The sequence below is a fragment of the Ochotona princeps genome, chromosome 3 (assembly GCF_030435755.1).
Source record: "Ochotona princeps isolate mOchPri1 chromosome 3, mOchPri1.hap1, whole genome shotgun sequence".
NCBI classification, from domain to species: domain Eukaryota; kingdom Metazoa; phylum Chordata; class Mammalia; order Lagomorpha; family Ochotonidae; genus Ochotona; species Ochotona princeps.
Genome location: NC_080834.1, coordinates 86,814,113 through 86,834,047, shown reverse-complemented (window position 1 = coordinate 86,834,047; position 19,935 = coordinate 86,814,113). Strand labels below are relative to the sequence as shown.

Genomic DNA, 19,935 nt, shown 5'->3' with positions numbered 1-19,935 from the left:
GTTCCACTCCAAGTGCTCCAATACGGAATATGGAACACGGCACCCCAGCCCTTGTCTGAACTCCTGGGCCAAATGGCTGCATCTGCCTCTCTTCATTCTTCAAGGAATGAAGAAAGAGTACTTACAAAACAAAGGTCACTAAACAGAAAGCTCCTCGGTAACCAGAAACCCAAGACAATGGGGTAACAGATCCAAAGGGCAGGGGAGGGGGGTGGGGTGGGGGGCGGGACACGGAGAGAAAAAGGAAGTAAGTAATAACATTTTAACTCAGAGGATTGTTATAATTTCAAATACAAAAAATGAAAGGCCTTTAGAAACTTAAGGAAGTATGTTGAGACAATACTGAATAAAAATATTCAGTGATCTTTTACATAAATACTGTGGTTATAATTATATATAACTTTTTACTTTCACTTGCTCTCTATAATAAAGATCAGAAAAGTGAGTTTTAACTAGTTGTTATTGGGGCTGAGTAGAAGTGACCCCAGTACCCTGCCAAAGCCAAGCAGACACTCCATCCAAGAATGGCTGGAATGTGGAGTCCACATGGAAGGTCAACATCTGCCATGATGATCTATCTGCCACCACAGAGGCACCCCAAGACATTCCTCAACATGGAGGCTACATATTCCTGTGCAAACCTCAGGAAGAACTCAATCCACTTTTTCAACAGGACTTTGATGAGTAACCGCTCCCTCCATTCCTGTGTTATCGACTCAAGTGTAAAAAGAAAAATCTAACCAAATTATTAATCAGCCTCTTTTACTGGGATAGCGGCCTCTCTCAATCTCCCATTTCTCCCCCACCAGACTGAGACCTCTGCCTAGAGAAGACTGTACCCAATCTCAGTTCAAAGAAACCATGGAGAACAACACCCCCTTTCCTTTATATATAACAAAAAGGAGGAATGTGAGGAGTGACTTGAACATTGGCCCTAAAGGCCTCAGTTATTTTGCATTTGCTTCTCCTTTCCCACAGTTCACGAAATTAGCATCATTCCAGTTTTGAGATGTGACCTCATGACACCACCTAAAAACCCCACCCCCAAAACTCTTGCAGCCCCAACCTCTAATCCCCATCCGCCTACCAATCACCTGTGGTTCCAATAATCTCAGTCTTCAATCCCTTGGGGACACCCATATCCCCTCCAACCAATTCCCCACAGCCCCCACACCTTCCAGGCTCACCTGGGTTGTATAAAATGAACCTCCACTTGTGCCCCCTTCCCTTTTTCTTGGCTCTCCCACTCCTCCTCCATCTTGCCGCCTTTCCCTGCCCTGGCAGCCCCTCCATCCTGCCATTGTGGCAGATGTTTCCTTTCTTGTTCTTTCCCCCTCCACCCCTGCTCCTATTCCTATCCTGCTGGAATAAGGGACCTCCTAAATATCTTGTTGTGTAAGTACCTAAGTATTTCGGCTCGTGGTAAACTAATCATGAAAAGAGGACTTGACTGCAGCAAATTAGCTGCCTGTGAGGATTTACTATGGGTAAAAACTGTTGCGAGAGTTGAATATTTTTAATAAAAGTATCTTTCTGTCTAGGAAGAAAGAAAGACTTAATAATAATTTTTTAAAAATGGGTAAGTACTTTTAGAAGGTGTACTTTGAGGTCCCTGGCCCAATGGCAGGGCTAAGCCAAAGCCAGACAGTGGGAACAACACCTGGTCTCCCATGTGGGTGGCAGGGACCCAAATCGTTGGCCTGCTTTCTGCTGCCTTGCAGGGTGCACGTTAGCAGGAAGCTGGATCAGAAACAGAGGAGTCAGGACTCAAACCAGGCACTCTGCTAGGAGATGTAAGGATCAGAGCAATAGCTTAGCCTGCCACAACACTGTCCCTACATGTTTTATTTCCATAAATCTCAGCTACCCTGGGGGTGCCAAGATTCCTGTATACATATATTTTTGTCACACAAAGGAAAAATAAGTCTCAGTCTTTCCAATCCTTGTTCCTTTCCCTGCTGAATGCCTACCATTGCAGCTTCTCTCTTCCCTCCCAGTTTCACTCCCAAACAACCCTAACATGCCTGTGTTTGAGAAACAGAGGCATGAATTGTTCACTCACCTCCAGGTACTACAACTAGGGACTGTTACCAATAGCAGCCAGAAATCGGTGTCAAAAGCAACTACATACATATAACCAAATACAAAGGAACCTGTAAAAAGCAGACATGGGCCAGCGCAGTGGCATAGCTGCCACCTCTGAGGCGGGTGCATTATGTGGGTGCCAGATTGAGTCCTGGTGTTCCACTTCTGATCCAGCTCCCTGTTAATTTACTTGGCAAAGCAGCAGAAGATGGCACAAGTGTTTGAGTCCCTGCCACCCATGTGGAAGACTCAGACTCAGATGGAGTTCTAACCTCCTGTCTTTGGCTCAGGGCAGTCCTGGCTGTTGTGGGTCTGTGCTGGGGAATGAAGCAGCAGATGGAAAATCTCTCATTTGCTCATTCTCTCACTCTCTCCCTTCCAAATAGATAAATAAATCTTTAGAAAACATAATAGTGGACTTTCACCCAGGATGTGGAATGAAAAGTTTGAGTACATTTTCCACAGATTTTAAGATAAAGAAATCTCTCCAACTACCCACCACTCTAGTGCATGAATTGAAGCAGAAGTGTTATTCAATAAGAATGAGAAGCTTTGGACCCAGAAAGCCTTCAGACAAAAAGAGACTCATGGTCAAAAGTCAACCTGGAAAGATAACCCTTTCTGAAGGGGGACCTACGCTTTCCTCCACACACTTCAGTGCAGTGCAGAAGTGTCCCCAGTCTGACAGTGGCACTCAGACCCTCCCCCAGTTTGGAACAAGCTTGCAATGGCAACCTCATGCCATAAGGCCAGAGCGGCATCACTTGCCCCTAGGCCAGCTAATCTTAACCAGGGTGTCGCCATTTCTGTCATCAAATGAATTATTCAGACCTGCATTGTGGCTGTGGACTATCTGGGCCAACTGCATCTCCTTTCTCTTTTTGGATGCCTGCCTTGTGGCTAAATCACTAGATACCAGCCCAGTAAATTGAGATGTGTCCTGACAGAAAAACAACTCTCATGGATTCTTCTCATTCTTTGTAAAAGACTGCAATCTATTTGGTTGTTGTTTTTGGCAGTGGGAAAAGTACTGGCAATGTCATTTTCTCTTTGGGTAACTCTTTTTTTTCTATTCCCCTTTAAATTGTATTGCCAATATATACTTATCCTCTCACCACCATAAAGTTTAAAGAGTTGCTGCTGGGAGAGACTTTTTTTTTTAAAAAAAAGATTTGTATATTTTTATTGGAAAGGCAGATCAGATTTACAAAGAGGAGAGAGAGTCAGAAGGAAAGATCTTCCATCCACTGGTTCACTCCCCAAAAGGCCACAATGGCCAGATCTGAGCCGATTCAAAACCAGGAGCCAGGAGCTTCTTCTGGGTCTCCCATGTGGGTACAGGGATCCAAGGCTTTGAGCCACCCTCTACTGTTTTCCCAAGCTACAAACAGAAAACTGCATGGGAAGTGGAGCAGCCAGGATACAAACTGGCACCCAGATGGGTTCCAGTACTGGCAAGGCGAGGATTTAGCCATTGAGCCATCACATCGGACCCAGGGTCTTACTTCGGCACAGCTGAGGGGACAGTTACAGGAAAGGTGGAGGGCATACCTGTGGAGAGCTTGTGAACACAGGAGAGAGGAAGAAGCACATTTCCACCAATTCTCTCCAGTGCCTACAGCAAGAAATCAGCACCTGTGGATGGATCACCAGCAAAGGCACAGAGAAGCCAAGGAATGCAGCTGTCAAGGGAACAGTAGTTGCATCTGCACTGCCAAGTGTGTGAACATGAGCTCTAAATCAATAATTATGTTTGTCTTGGGAAAATTAACCTCTTCTGGGCTTTAGTGTCCACGTTTTAAATTAGGAAACAATAGTGAGACTAAAAGCTGAAGTCAGGTCCAGCATTGTGGTATATCTGGTACAACTGCCACCTGTGGCACCAGCAGCCCATATGGGCTCTGGTTCAAGTCACAGCTGTTCCATTTCTGATCCAGTTCCATACTAATGCCTAGGAAAACAGCAAAGGGTGGACTACCTGCTCACTCCCTTGCACCCATGTGGGAGACCTGGAGGAAACTCCTCACTTCTGGTCTGAGGTTGGGCCAGTTTCAGCTATTGGCAGCCATTTGGGGAGTATACCAGTAGCAGATGGAAGATCTCTCTGTTTCCCTGTCTCTTTGGCTCTTTCTCTCTTTCTATCTGTAACTCTACTTTCAAATAAATATAAGTAAGCCTCTCTTTAAAAAGCAGAGGTTACTGTGATGCTTAAATGAATTGATATTTACAAAGTACTTGGGATACTCCTGGGCATAAAACAAGTGACATGATGGATACACATATAGTTATATCTAATAATAAAGGTACAAAGTGGGGTGAGTAGAGGGATTTTTTTTTCTTTCTCTTTCTCACCTCACTCTCTTGTTCAGACACACACAGATGCACACACCTCCATCTTCTACCTCCTCAAGAGTCAACATAGAAGGCCACAGGCCCTACGAGGTAGAAGCTGCTGTTACTACTTAAGTCAAAATTTGATCAGTTAGCACATCTACAGACCTTATATTCATGGCTTCAACAAAATCCACGATACTAAGTCCCCAATTTTTTTTTTTAAATCACAGAAAGTGTACTTCCATTAGCATAGCTCCAAAAGAGCAACTCTGCCAAGTACCCTGACTCCTCACCTCCACAGTATGAGAAAGGACTCATGGCTGAGCCCATGGTGTATGGCAATCCAGAGGAGGTGACCTCAGGGCTGGGCCTGTTAGCAGTGGCTTGGGGGCTGCTGAAGCCAAATAGCAGTTGTAGGTCACCTCTTAGCCTGTCTCAAACCGTAACTGGGAGCACTTCCCTCTTGGTGCCGCTAAGAATGAGCAATAGGAAGGAGCGGGTCAGAACAAACAAAGGGCACAGGATACACTGGTAGGGACCTCAGCCAGCCTATACAGACACAGAAACTGAAAGAGGAGCAATAAACAGGGAAGGCCTAGGTTTCAGGGGACTGATGCCTCTAACTGCGTCAGTTGGAGGCATCATTAAGGGAAGATTGCAGGAGCAAGGGTTAAGATGCTGTTTAAGGGGTCAACATTGTGGTACAACAGGCTGGGCTGCCTGAGACTCTAGCATCCCATATGGATGGTTCAAATCCTAGCTCCTTTGTTTCCAATCCAGCTCTATTCTCATGTATTTGGAAAAGCAACAGACTGGTCCAAGTGATTGGGCCCCTGCCACCCACATGGGTGACTCAGATGCAGTTTCTGGCTCCTGGCTTTGGCCTGACCCAGCCTTGGCTCTTGTGGTCATTTGGGGATTGAACCAAGGAAGGGAAGACCTCTCTAGTCTTCTCTGTCACTCCCTGTCTCCTGATAATCTAACTTTCAAATAAATAAATCTTAAAAAATGCTGATTAAGCAGCCTGCATCCCACATGAGTGTGCCTGGATTTAATACCCATATACAGCTCCTGAATACAACATCTTACTAATGCAGAACCTGGGAGGCAGCAATAATGACTCAGGCAATTGGTTCCTGCCAGCTCGAGCCCAGCCTAAGCATTTGAGGAGTGAACAAGAACCAGTAGGTAGGCTTTTAATTTCTGTCTCTCTCTCTCCCTCCCTCTCTTTCTCTCTCCCTCTGTCTCTCAAATGAATGCATCGTTGATTTCAGAATCCAAATACAAATTCCCCATGACCACTGCAGCATTGTGGCATCAAGAGAATGCGATGGAGAAACAATTTCTCTTATTGTGGTTAATACAGCTTTTCCCCAACCACCCACCCTGGGGAATTGGTAGATGGTTCAATTGGCTAATTCTCCACCTGCATGTACCAGCGTCTCATATGGGTGCTGGTTCTAGTCTTGGCTGTTCACTTCCCATCCAATTCCCTGCTTATGGTCTGGGAAAGCAGCAGAACATGGTCCAGTTCCTTTGGCTCCTGTACCTGTGTGGCAGACCAGGAAACAGGGAACTGGATGGGAAGTAGAACAGCTGGGACATGAACCAGTGCTCACATGGGATGTCAGGCAAGCAAGGTGAGGACTTTAGCCAATAGACTACTGTGCCAACCCCACCTGCTCCCAAATAAATAAGCCTTTAAAATATAGTTTATGACAATTATCAAAGTCTAAGATACGTGGCCACACTGCGGTGGACCCTCCTGAGGCTGTGACAAAGCCCCAAGTTTCAGCTTCCTCAGTGGCACTGAAGTCTTCATTGCCTGAGGTAATTAGCTGTCAGTAAGCAATAACAACTCAGATCTATGGACAGGGGTTGGTGGTGAAGGAAATGGGGAAGGGAAGGCAGGGGATTGTGGACATCAATGCTCGGTAGTGGGGGGAGATTTTGAGATGCCCATGAGTTGTTTCCCAAGAATCCAATGGTGTTAGATCTGAGGCAGAGGAGACCAGAGGGTGTGGAGAAAAAGACCCAAGTTACGGAGGACTCCCCTGACTTCCCTAGGCAGGCCAACCCACCCTCTTCTGCATGTCCAGGCTGCTGGGGGTGAGCTCATGCAGTGGCCATGGGCACTGGCTGGGGCTGCATTCCAGGTGGGGACTGCTTGCCTTGGCTGAGATATCTGATTTCAGTCATGGTGGTTCCTTCTTCTGCAGGAAGCCTTTGGCCTGCAGCATTTCGCAGTGCAGAACCAAAGGGGAATGGAAGCAGCCAAGCCTCAGGCCTGAGCTGGCAGGGGTTGGGAGATGGTGGAAGGATCTAGGACTTGATAACGTGAAAAGATGCTTACCGGAGAGCAGGAGGGCCATCACCATGATAGTGACACTCAGTCCCATCGTGCTAGAGTTTACAAAGAAAAGACAAAACTGGATTAGAATATGAAACTGCAGCGCAATATCCACCAGGACTTGACCTAGAAATGGGGGGTGGGACTCACTTGGGTTCCTAGGTGTGGCACAGATAATGCTATGTGCTCCCCGAAACCATGTGTTCATCCCCTCAGCTCCACACCCTTCCCTAAGCTCGGCAACCCTGTGACCAGGTTCTGATCCATGGATTGTGGGTAGGAAAGATGCATGTTACTTCCAGTCATGGATGCTAAGCCCACTCCTCCCTCTATTTTCTCTTCTGCTTTTCAGCAGCACAGAAGATGAAAGAGTCACAATGGAAGGGATCTGGCTGGCTAAATAAATGAGTAAAAATGCACTCCACGTCCACGCACCATGTCATTGATTCACTGTGCACAGTAACATGAACCAAAAAAATTACATCTTTTTGGCATTAGGTTAATGAGATTTGGAGATCTCTTACTGCAGTAACATGAGTTACTTTGATCAATATGCAAGGTATGGTGGGACACATGGAGAGCATTTATGTTTAGAAATCAAATTTCTCAGATTTCCCTGTGGATTTGAGACTTTCATGTGTGCAAAAACATAGAGAATAAGTGAAACATTCCCCTGGGCCTCATCCACACTGAATCTGATTTAGTAGGTTGGGATGAAGGTCATTAATTTTAATGGCTAACAAACACACAGGTGAGGGCAATGCAGTTGGTCCACTTGAACTGCACTCATGCCCTGCAGTTAATCTAAACAACAAGTAAAACAGCACGCATGGCTCCATAACCTCTGCCCTCAACGTCCTCATCTCCCTTTCTCCTTCTCTACCCAACTACTTAGAGAAAAATCATTGCAGAGTACCTTATAGGGAAGCAAACAGTAAGGAAGGATGACCAACAGTAAAAGCAGGTGAAAAAGAAAAGCCAACCCAGGAATACGAAGCAGAATCAAGGACATGGTCAATGCCAGACGCTTGCCATAGGAAATCTACCCACCTTGCCTAGAGGAGAGCACATGTTTGGCGACCTGACCAATGGATACATTCCCACATCTGTCAACCAATTCACTGGTTCATTGATAAAAACATGCTAATGTTTAGGAGCAGATGTACAGCTATGCTTTATCAATAGTAGAAATTCCTCTCCTGGGGTGTGGGGTGTGGCTAGAATCCAATCCTGACGCCTTTGGGCTGTGATCTGCTGTGCTCCCACAGCACCCAGCAAAGGATATTGGCTTCAGAGCATCTGTTTTGTTTCTACTGTTCTAGACCATAACATTCATATCTGGAATAATACATTTATTTAACTTGATCTTCCTGGCACACAGTATACACTTTAACAGGTGAAGGTGATAAATTATGGAGCAGGAGTCTCTCTTCCAAAGCTAAATTTTCCTCCATAAATGGAACAAGTGGTCATTGCTCCCTGCTACCAGTTTTTTGCTTCTGCTTAGAGTCACTTTATATATATATATATATATGGAAAATACATATCCATACGCATTTTATGCTTTATCCCTAAACACCAGTGAGAGTACATAGTTTTATGCACTTGCTACTATTGATATCGTTCTGTGTTAAGGCATAAATAACTGCATGTTGACAATTTCATTATTATCCACTACATTACATCAGATGGTAACTATTTATTTTTCCAGCATGCATTAATGGACACTTAAATTGTTTCTATGAAATGCAGTGAATGAGAGCCACTGAGCCCTGAGGGAGGGGTGCCCCAGCAGGTCCTGGGGTCTCCTGCCTAGGCCCGAGTGCCAGTTGTGCCAGGTGAAGCCCATGGACTGCCAGACGGTGCCTTCTGGGCACCTGAGCGTGTGGGCTCACAGGGGGTCTGGGGGGATGGCACAGGTGGGGGTGTGCAGGGACTTGAAGGCTCACTTCCAGGTGAGGAATGACCTCTGAGAGAGCTGCATGGACAAGGCTCCCGTTCCTGCAGATCTGAGCCTCCTCAGTGGCTCATCTGGAGCACAGAATATCACACTCAGATTCAAAAAGAAGTTAAGGCATCCACTGGGGCCTTCAGAGAACATCTGCTACCATAGCAGAGGAGGGAGAGCAAATGGCCCAGGGAAGGGGTGGGCAGATGTGTGGGAGGGAGGATCAGTGAGGGAGTGTGTTGCAGGTGAGGAATGAATGCTGAGGCACTTCCATTGACAAGGCCACTCTACTTGTAGTTAAGTGAGGCGGCTGAGACTGAGTGGTTTGGCGGGCAGAGTGGAGGACATTTAAGGGCCCGACTGAAACACCAGCCCATGTGAGGGACCTGGGCTGGGGTAGTTAGCATTGACCACCACCAAATATCACTCACTGGCACACACTAAAGCTGGAGCTGGAGGACCACCTGACAGGGCTAGATCACAGTGAGAGCCGGAACAGGAGACTGGCAATGTTGGGCTGGGCCATGATAATAATTAGCATGTGAGGGAATAAAGTCTGGGGGTAGAATCTGTAGGGGTTTATGTGAGCCCACCCCTGTGGAACTGTAATTTCCACTGGTTTGCTTAAGAGCTGGGGGTAGTGACAGGATGAGCTTTAGGTATGACCATGGAACCCTCAAATACTCATGAGCACTGGGGTTAGGTACAGGCCAGGACGGACCAAGATGCAGCACCTGCAGGCACACCCAAAAACAGGGTATGGGGTGGGCCAGGCTGCAAAATCCACCACCTTATACATAAGCCAGGACAGAGAGCACAGACTATGTTGGGTAAAGGCCTAGCACCTGCTGGCTCATGTGGGATCTGGGTCTGGGGATGGGCCTGGTGGGGGAACTTGGGAAACTCCCCTGGTGGGCCATAGCTCCCACTGGAGAACATGTGATTCAGGCCTGGGTATTGGTCAGACTGGGCAGGGTAGTGCCATCCGTTAGCAAGTGTGTGGGTTAGTTCTGGAGAGGGTGGATCAGGAAGGGCCAAGCCAACCTTAACCCACTGGAAAATGCAGGAGCTAGGCTGGAGTGTGGGCCATGCCGGGCTAGGCTATCATACCTACTGGTCTGCATGAATTAGGAATGGGAGCAGATTGGGCAGGGCCAGGCTGTAGCACAAGCCAGCCAAGAGTTGGGACTGGTGGTGGACCAGATCAGGCCAACCTGCAGCACCAGGTCTGGGCTGGACCAGGCTCGGCCATTTCATAATACTCACTGGCAGATCTGAAAATCAGGACAGGGTGCATGATGGAGCACTTCTGGCTGCAGTACTAGCCAGGACTGGGGACTGACTGGGCTGGTTTGGACAGCAGCATTCACTAGCACACACTAGAATTAGGGGCAGATTGGTCTGGGCCAGGCCAGGTTACAGCACCCACTGACAAATGCCAAGGTGAGTTGGACCACACCAAACTGGGCTGCAGCTTCCACCATCACACGAGAGACCTGGTTGGTAGGAGGGGAGGGGAGATGCGAGCCAGGTAGGGGAGCTGTGGGGACTCTGCTGGGCCACTTCTCCTGCTGGCAAGCATGAGAGCTGGGACTGGGAGCAGGCCAGACTGGGCAGGGCTATCTATATCTGTTGCCCTGCATATGAAATAGGTTAGGAGGAAAAATAGGCTGGGCTAACTGCACCATTGGTGCAGGCATGGGCCAATGTTGGCAGGCTGGTTGGACTTTGCCACAGCATCAGCTGGCAATGGCTGTGCCTGGGAGCAAGTCCTGTCAAATTAAACAGCAGAAACACCTGGAGAATGCAAGATCCAGGGCAGGGAGTAGGCCCAGTAGGGAAACTATGGGCATATCTCTAATGGGCTGCAACTCCTACTGGTGAACATGAGAAATAGGGCTGGAGGCAGGCCTGGCTAAACAGGTGATGGCACCCACTGCCTTGAGTGTGGACTGGAGGGTGAAATTGGTTGCAATGAGTTGGGCTTCAATGCCAAATGATGTGTACGAGAATGGGAGATGGGCCAGACTGGACCAGTCCGCTGCACATGGTGGCAGGCACAGAAACCAGGGCTGGGGGCCAGCCCCGTGAGGGCTATTGAAGGTCGCTCTGGCTGGACTGCAGCTCCCGATGGTGCATGTGAGGGCCAAGTGTGTGGAGGGCAGGGTTAGGCTGAGCCACAGCACCCACTGATTTGTGTAAGAAATGGGGCTGGACATAGATCTGATCTAGCAATTGCAACTGGCAGTGTGAATGTAGGCTGATGTGGGTGACAGGACGAACTGGACCCCAAACAGGCAGGTGCACACACAAGAGATAGGCACCTCAGACAAGATTTTTTTGAGGTTCCCCCCAACCAAACCGCTGGACTCATAACTTCAACCATGGGGAGAGTGGCAGGACCTGTGGTCTTACAATACAATACACAAGCCAAAACTGGCCTCCTCAGTGGCTTTGACAGAGCAGTGGACAGCATGCAAAGAGGCACATGGAGGATATGTCAGTTCATTGGAGTCTGCAGAGGACATCTAGTATCACAGCAGAGAAAGAGGGCAGAACAAATTGGTCAACTACCCCAGTGGAATGTGACAGCAAATTCTGGGTGATCAGAGACTCAGATGTGATGGATTATGTCAGCCAATGGACCTTGGAAGGATTTCCTCATCTTTGGATCTGCAAGATCAACGGTATTTCGGAACTATTGAAACAACTTAAGCAGAACTCTCGGAGCATGCTCCACATGGGGGACCTTGGAATGACATCAGGTGGTATTCCCCATCCCTGGGTACTGAGGTGAGTGGGAAGCTGGGTGTGGTTTCTCCCCTTAACTCCTCCCTTCCCCCAGAAACAGGAAAAAGTAAAGAAAGTGAAAACAATAATCTCACCCACTTTCCCCTGATCCTGAACCCTTCCCAACCTAATCATCTGTGTAAACAAACATCATCAAAACTAAAACTAAAAAGAGAGAAAGAAAGAAAGAAAGAAAGAAAGAAAGAAAGAAAGAAAGAAAGAAAGACAGACAGTGATGGTGCAGTGGGGCCTGGGGGGGGTGCGGAGGGGAGAACCAGGAAGGGGTACAGTGGTATTGCGAGTCAAGTGGCATCCTATATGGGTGCTGGTTTGAGTCCTGGCTGCTCCTGTTCCAATTCAGCTCCCTGTTAATGACCTGGAAAAAGTAGTGGAAGATGGCCTAAATGTTTGGGCCCCTGACATGCACCTATGGGACAGTTGGATGAAGCTCCTGGCTCCTGGCTTCAGGCTGCTTCAGCCCTGGCAATTATGACCATTTGGGTAGTGAACTAGCAGATACAAGGCCTCTGTGTGTGTGTGTGTGTGTTCCATTTTCCTCTATGTAACTCTACCTTTCAAACAAACAAAATAAATATTTTAAAGGGTATAAGTCTGATTTCACCAATATTGATAACTTGTTCTCCTATAAGCTTACATGTTTATGCTCCTATCAGTAAGAGAATGCTTATTTTTCCTCTTTTGCTAGCATAACGTATTTTCTACTTTGTGATGCCTATTAGCAGAAAAGGCTACGGTGCATTTTATTGTAATTAAACTTCTTTTTAGTTGTGATAAAATGTGCTTCAGATGCATCATCTTCATCTTTTTTTTCTTTTGCTCCCTTTTTATTTTATTTGTATTTTATTTGTTTTTCATCTTCATGTTTAAGTGTACAGTGGCACTCAACACATTCACAATTTGCTTTGTGCAGCCGTCACTGCCATCTGTCTCCAGAACTCATTCTTATCTTGTTTGATGAAAATTCAGGCAATCATGAGTGGTCCCTGGGAACCACCAATCTCCCTGATTGAAGCCGACTGGTTTGTGACTGACTTTCTCCCTTAGCATTATATCCTTAAGGTTCACCCATATAGTAGCCTGAGTCAGCACTGCCCTCATCTTGAGGAGCAGACTTTCACTATATGCATAAGCCACGTTTTCTTTATCCACGCACCTGTGGATTACTCACTCCCCAAGCTGCAGCTCCACTTTGACTGTTGTGAACAGAATTGCTACAAAACTGTGCATACAACTACTTAGCCCTCTGAGCCCCTGCTTTCACTTCCTTGTAGTACAGACCCAGAAGTGAAATTTCTGGATCACATGGAAATTCTAATTTTAGGTTTTTGAGGAAGTATTGGACTTTTCTCCCTAGGAGTGGAACCATTGTACATTCCCACCCCCAGTGCAGAACTTCTCCACATCTCTTAGGTTTTTTTTTAAATTTTAGTTTTTAAACAATAGCCATCCAAATGGGCATGAGGGAAATGTCACCATCATTTAAAAATGAATTTCTCTAATTCTGAATAGGAACATCTTTTCAAATATAGAAGAAATGCTATTTTCTGATGCATGTAGTATCTGTACATTTTTCTCATCTGTTTTTATAATTTGAATCTTTGGCCTTTTCTTAATGGTTTTGTAATGTATCAAAAAGCAACACTTTGTGACTAGTTGGAAATACACACAGTTACTGAAGTACAACGTAAGGATTCAGTATGTGAACTACATGACTGGCTTTCATATGTTCTTTCCCTCTCTCCCAGTCATTGTTATAGGTATCATCCTTTGGGCCAAACCCCGTTTGGTTCCTGCACACTGCCTCACCCAAAGTCCCCACCATCTTAGTCACCCTTACACTCCAAGGCAATCTCTACCGATTCTAGGAATCTCTCATTGTCTATAAGCCAACAACCCAGTATGCTAGACCCAACCAAAAACAACATTTTGGTTCTTGGGTGACATACCCAACAGGGACACAAAATCAAATTAAATCTTGATATACATTTTACAGACTACCTTTAGTTCAAACAAGTGCATGAAATCAGTATGACCATGAGAAACCCTGGACAGGTAGTCACTGTAATTCACATGGTAGGGAGGCGCATTGACCCCGACAAGGAAGTCACTGTCATGTCTGACTTCTCTATTTGGAAACTCTTTTCTTCCCTTGGGTTAGAAACTGCATTGACTTTACTTCCTCTCCTTGATACTGAGTGTGTCCTCTGAAACTATCCAGAGAAAGCCTCACTCTGTTCAGCCAAAGTCCTTTGTGGACAGCAGTCACCTTCCCCACCTCAAAACTCCAGCCTGGCCCAGCAGTGACAGTCCTTCCTGCAAACTTCAATAACATAGAGGTGTAGGCTCCTTATCAGTCTGGAACACCCCTGGACATTTATCTGACCAGCGATCCTATTAAAGATGATGCTAAAGTCCGCAAATCAAATGCAATTCTCTTCCACAAAGCATAGATGCCAGAGGTTAAGGATTCCTGTCAACTCCAGCGATGTGAGGGTGGAGACCAGGTCAGGTGCCAGTTGCTCCAATGGTGCTGGCTCTGAGGAAGACCACAAATGCTATGGCTACTTCAGGAAAGAATCCACAACCATACCACAAGTTACGGTTTGCTGCAGAAGGCCTGTGGCGTGGAACCTTTTGAATTTGATTGGGAAAGAAGGAATTTGAGAATTTACAAGGGGGTTCTCTGAAAAGAGACTTCTATAGGCAAAACGAGATTTAAAAACCTAGAAAGAGTCCCGTCCATGTGACTAGAGGCTTACTCCAGAAACTTCAGAACAGCACCGGAGAGCGGTGTTGGGTGCGGCAGCTGAGACACTGGGTAGATGCCCACATCCCACTGGGGAGTACTTGGGTTGAAATCCTAGCTCCTGCTCCCAGTTCCAGCTTCCTGCTCTGGTACATCTGGGAGGCAACAGGTGATGGCTCAAACGAGTGGATTCTTGTCACTCACATGGGAGACTGATTGAGTTTCCAGCTCCAGGTACTGGTCCTGGCCATGGCAGGTATTTGGGAGGATGCATCAGTCGATAGGGATGCTGTCAATCTCTGTCTCTCAGGGTTTGCTAGAACATCTGCCATGTATCACTTTTACTTACTTTGTGATCCTGCTGCACAGAACAAGAGTAAGAGTTGGATGAATGATTAATCACACCATGATTCATCGCAACAATGTGAGATTCTTCACCCCCATATTCACATGGAGGAACGGAATCTCAGAGAAGCCAGGACATTTACTCTAAACCACCCAGCTGTTAGCTGGTAAAGTTGAGATTGAAATACATGCAGCCTCATTGTATTTGTTTTTACTACTGGTGTATGTTCTTTCTTTTTTAAGCAATCCGACTCATCCTCTGTTGTGACAGGGGAAGAACACATCCGAGGGTCAACTGTGGTGGTAGTTTCTGGAACAAAGAGGATGCTCAGAGAGACAGGTTGAGATGGAGGTAGAAGGAGCCAGAAGTGTCCCTTTGCATCAAGGGAATTTCCATCCTGAGCTGTCATTCATTCTACAAACCACATTTTAACATTTACCATGTGTAAAGCACGGATAGGGCTTTGCTCTAACCCTAACAGGCAATTCATTTCCTGGCATGGGTTTAGCTTCAGACACACCTAGCAGAGATCTAAGAAATAAGTTACTTGGGCAGCAAAACGAAAGTACAAACAGGGAATTAAAAAAAAGAGGGAATACTTTTTACTTGTGAGATCTACTACAAGAGACATGGGACAAAGATGGAGTGGTGGGGATCAGAAATGAAGTGAGACACTGGAATACAGAGATAGTGAAACAGAAAGGAAGAGAAGGTTCCAAGGTAGAAGCTGTAGAGAAACAAAGAACAAGATTTCCTATTTAACTACTGGGTGCAGAACGTGAGCGGTGCTTGCAGGTATGAGGAACAATGCTCGGGAGGGTCCTGGTAGTTCAGACAGGCTATTCATGGTCTTTTGGGCCAATAATGAATTTATTGAGTATCAGCTTTGTTCTAAAGGTCGTGTGAAATGTGGTGATTCCTCACACCATACTAAAAAGACAGACTGTCCAGAAGTAGCTACAATACAAGATCCAAGAACATAGTGGAAGGGAGCAACTCACAAGGCATAGGTGAATTCTTGAGGCAAAGTGTCTATAACCTCAGTGGAAAAAGGATTACATCTGTCTCTATTCAGCACTCAGGGTCTAGCCAGTGTTTACCGACAATTCACCCCTGTGGCTGGCAAGGCCCCACTTGCCAGATCAGCCCAGCAGCTGGGAGAGCAGAGTCCTGGAGAAGCGTTATCTGCTCGGGGCCTTGGCATGTCTGTGGGTAACATACTGCTTTAAACCCTTCTCAGAGTGCCAGAGGATGAAGCATTGACTTTAGCCAGCTGTTTGTACCTTTGAGGTACTAGGAGGAATAAGACAGGCTTCCTTACTCTTTTTAAGATGTATTTACTTATTTTGAAAGTCAGAGTTCCATAAAGAGTGAGGTCTACACTCTCCTGGTTCACTCCCCAGACTGCTGCAATGACCAGTGCTGGGCCAGGCAGAAGCTAGCAGCCAGAAATTTCATCCAGGCCTCCCATATGGGTGCAGGGACCCAAGAACATGGGCCATCTCCCATTGCTTTGCCAGGCCCATTAGCAGAGCGCTAGGTCTGAAGTGGAGCAACTGGGACTCAAACTGGTGTCCTTATGTCAGCATCATAGGTGGCTGCTTTACCTAATACACCATAATGCCAACCCTGCTTACTTCTTTTATGATCTGTAAAATAAGCAGGTTGCTGGGGGTGTGGTGGGAATAGGGGAGAGTAGCAGGGTGGGAGAGTGGCAGTAGGTTAAACTGATCTGTGTGAAGCTGACAGTCCATGACAGACTGGTCATTCAAGTCCCAGCTGCTCTGCTTCAGCTCCAACTCCCTGTTACCATGTTTGGGAAAGCAACAAAAGACATTCCAAGTACTTGGGCCCCTACTATCCATGTGGGAGACCTAGATGGAGTTCCAGACTCCTGAAATCAGCCTGGCCCAGCCCTGGCTGGTGTGGCCTTGCGGGGGTGAACCAGCTGATGGAAAATCTCTCTCCGCTCTTTCTTCCTTTCTGTCCCTCTCTCTGTAACTCTGACTTTCAAATAAATAAACCGAAGAGAAAAAAGAAAAAGGAAGGCGGAAGTTTGCTGGAAATTGAATATATTCCCTTTTAACTAGGCTTCAGATAGTATCTCATGATATGTATCACAGAAAACGGAGAAACGTGAACTCAATATTGGTTCATTTATTCATTTCCATTCAATCACCAAATATTTACTGAAACATTCATTGTGTTTGGTGTTACGAATAGAATGATGAGCAAAACCAGAACATCACCCCTTCGTGAGCTTAGCAGAGCAGCAAAATAATAATCAAATCATCAACAGGTTAAACATGACATATACAATTAGGATTAATATTACAAAAGAAAACTTCAGTGCATTTTGACAGCTAGTCACAGTACTAGACCAAACTGAACTTTGAATAACGATGGACATGCATATTTTGTTATTCTTCTTATGAACAGGTGTAGCCTAGGCTCCTCCCCAGGAAGCTGGGTACTGACTTGCTTGCCCAATAAAATGCAATGAAATGGAAGGTTTGGGGACTTCTGAAATTAGATCACAGAAAACCTTGTGGTATCTTTTTTATTTCACCATGTTCTTTTGGAACATATTTTCTGGGGAATCTGAGTCAACACATAAGCCATCCCCTACTCTGAGATCAACAGGTTGGAGATGGGTTTGGGTCAACTGTCTCAGCTCAACTCAGACTTTTGGCCATCTCTGCCAAGTCGCAAAGTCACAGGAACAAAACCTTGGATCCCGGGGATTAGGGATCAGCAAATCCTAACCTGAAGACTAAATCTGGCTTCCATCCACTATTATCAACAGTTTGCTGAAACAGTCACATCTATTTAATGACTGTTATTGTTACTTTTACATTACAGCCGCCGGGCTGAGAAGCTGTGACAGAAACCACTGGGTCTGCAAGGTGGTATCATTTTCTACCTGGCCTTTTACAGAACAAGCTGTTTGGGGGTTGGCATTTGGTGTAGTGACTAAGATGTCACTTGAGGGAGGTGCCGGTGTTGTGGCATGAGAGATAAAGCCATGGCTTGTTGTGCCAGCATCCCTTATGGGTTCTGGTTGGAGTCCTGGCTGCTCCACTTATGATCTAGCTCCTGGCTAATGGCTTGGAAAAGCAGTAGAAGATGACCCAAGTGTTTGGACCCCTATCACCCAAGTGGGTAGCCTAAATGAAGCTCCTGGTTCCTAGTTTCGACCTGGATAAGCCCTGGCCTTCTCAGTCATTTGGGGAATAAAGTAACAGATTAAAGATTTCTCTCTCTTTTCTTCTTTCTCTGTATCTCTTCCTTTCCGTTTGTAACTCTTTCAAATAAAAAGAAAATAATTAAAGAAAAAGGAATGCTGATTTCATCTGGGATACAGCATCTTGTGTCTGCTCCTGACATGTATGGCTTCCTGCTGAGAGGCAACAGGTGATCAAACAGTTGCATCCCTGTCACCCACATCACAGAGACCCAGACTGACTTGCTGGTCTTGGTGTTGGCCTGGCCTAACCCTGGCTACTGCAGGAATCTGGGGAGTGAATCAGCAGATGTGCAGCTCCCTCAGTCTCTTTGACAGACTAAACGGATAAAAATTTAAAAGAAGCGCCCCAGCATGAGGGCTCAGTGGCTAAATTCTCACCTTGCAAGTGCCAGAATCCTATATGGGTGCAAGTTCCTGTCTTGGCTGCTCCACTTTCCATCCAGCTCCCTGCTTGTGGCCTGGGAAAGTCTTGAGACCCTGCACCCACGTGGGAGACCCGGAAGAAGCTTCTGGCTCCTGGTTTTGGATTGGCTCATCTCTGGCCATTGCGGCCACTTGGGGAGTGAAGCTGCAGACAGAAGATCTTTTTCTCTGTCTCTCCTTCTCTCTGCAAATTTGACTTTCCAATAAAAATAAAATAAATCTTGAAAAAAAACTTAAAAGAAAATGAAAGTGATAAAACAGCAACCCTAAAGCTTCTGGGCTCCTCTTTTAAATCAGCACTGTCCAATGGGAATACAGTTCAAGCAACAATGACTTAAAAGAACATCTAATAGACACATTAAAAACTACAAAGAGGAATGGGCATTTTGCGCTGCAATTAAGTCATTGTTTAGGAAGCCTATACACCCTATTGGAGTGCCTAGATCCAAGTCCCATCTTCACTTTGCATTTCCACTTTCTGCTAACGGGCACTTTGGCAGGCAGTAGATGAAGATGACTCAAGTGATTGGTTTCCTGCCACCCACATGGGAGGCATGAATGGAGTTCCAGGCACCTGGATTCAGCTTGTTCCAGTCCTGGCTGTGTCAGGCATTTGGGGACTGAAATAGTGGATGAAAAATCTGTTTCTCTGCCTTTTTAAGAAATAAAATGAAATTTAAAAAGAAGTAGGTGAATTAACTTTAAGATATACTCAATCAAACATATCCAGAATATAACCTCAATATGTAATCAATAGAAAGTACTCTGTGCCCAATTTTAGAAACCCTTAGAGTATTGCAGCTGGTTACCTTCAGGTGATCGGTAACCACATGTGACTGACTAGTAGGACTGAACTGTCCAGTGCAACTCCAGGGCAGCTCTTTCATCAGCTGAGTATCATCCAGTGGTGTCACCTGACCCCATAAGGAGCAGAAGAATCATTCTGAAGCCTGCTCCTATTCTTGGCCTACAACACTATGAAAGAATGGAATAGCCATTGTTTGTGTTGACTATGGGGACAGTTAGGTAAATAGGACAGACTGTATTCAATCTATGCTAAGCAGGCAAAGGGTTGGGACATGGCTAGGAAGGATTCTAGGCACAAGGAATAGGATATGCAAAGGCACCTAGACAAACAAAACGTGAGAGATGCTATGAGGAGGTCTATGTGCCGAAGAGAGACGGAAGGAGGTAGGCGGGGCCAGGTGATATTTGTCTTATGGATTGGTTAAGGATTTCGGCCATTACTCCCAGAGCACTGCAAACCATTGATTAAAGCAGATGACAAATCTAATCTGGTTTTCCTTTTAGAAAGATGACTCTGCTTACCAGGAAGCAAATAGATAGTAGCAAAGCCAGAACAGATGTGAGAAGACCAATTAGTTGATCATTGCAGTTGTCCAAGTGAAATAAGCCTGCTCAGCCTAGCATGGTAGTAGCAGAACTGGATGGAAGGAATTGATGCGGAAATATTTATGATTATAGTCAGCAGGATCTAGGAATGGGTTAAATATGGGGTATGAGGATCTAGCATGGATTAAGCAATTGATTGATTCAATGTGAAAACACACAACTGTGTAGCAGGCTAATAACCACTGTGGTTGCTACAGGAGTTTTTAATTTTTAATTTTTTCACATTTGCATA

General features: G+C 45.9%; 1 protein-coding gene across 2 annotated transcripts in view; it reads right to left on the bottom strand.

Moving 5' to 3' along the window:
• CD86 (CD86 molecule) overlaps positions 1-19,935 on the bottom strand; it is a 73,064-nt gene that overhangs the window by 23,717 nt on the left and 29,412 nt on the right. For both annotated transcript variants that reach the window (XM_058661969.1, XM_036494827.2), the window contains exon 2: positions 6,773-6,822. In XM_058661969.1, coding sequence (XP_058517952.1) covers positions 6,773-6,822 — 50 coding nt within the window. The remainder of the gene's footprint in view (positions 1-6,772; positions 6,823-19,935) is intronic.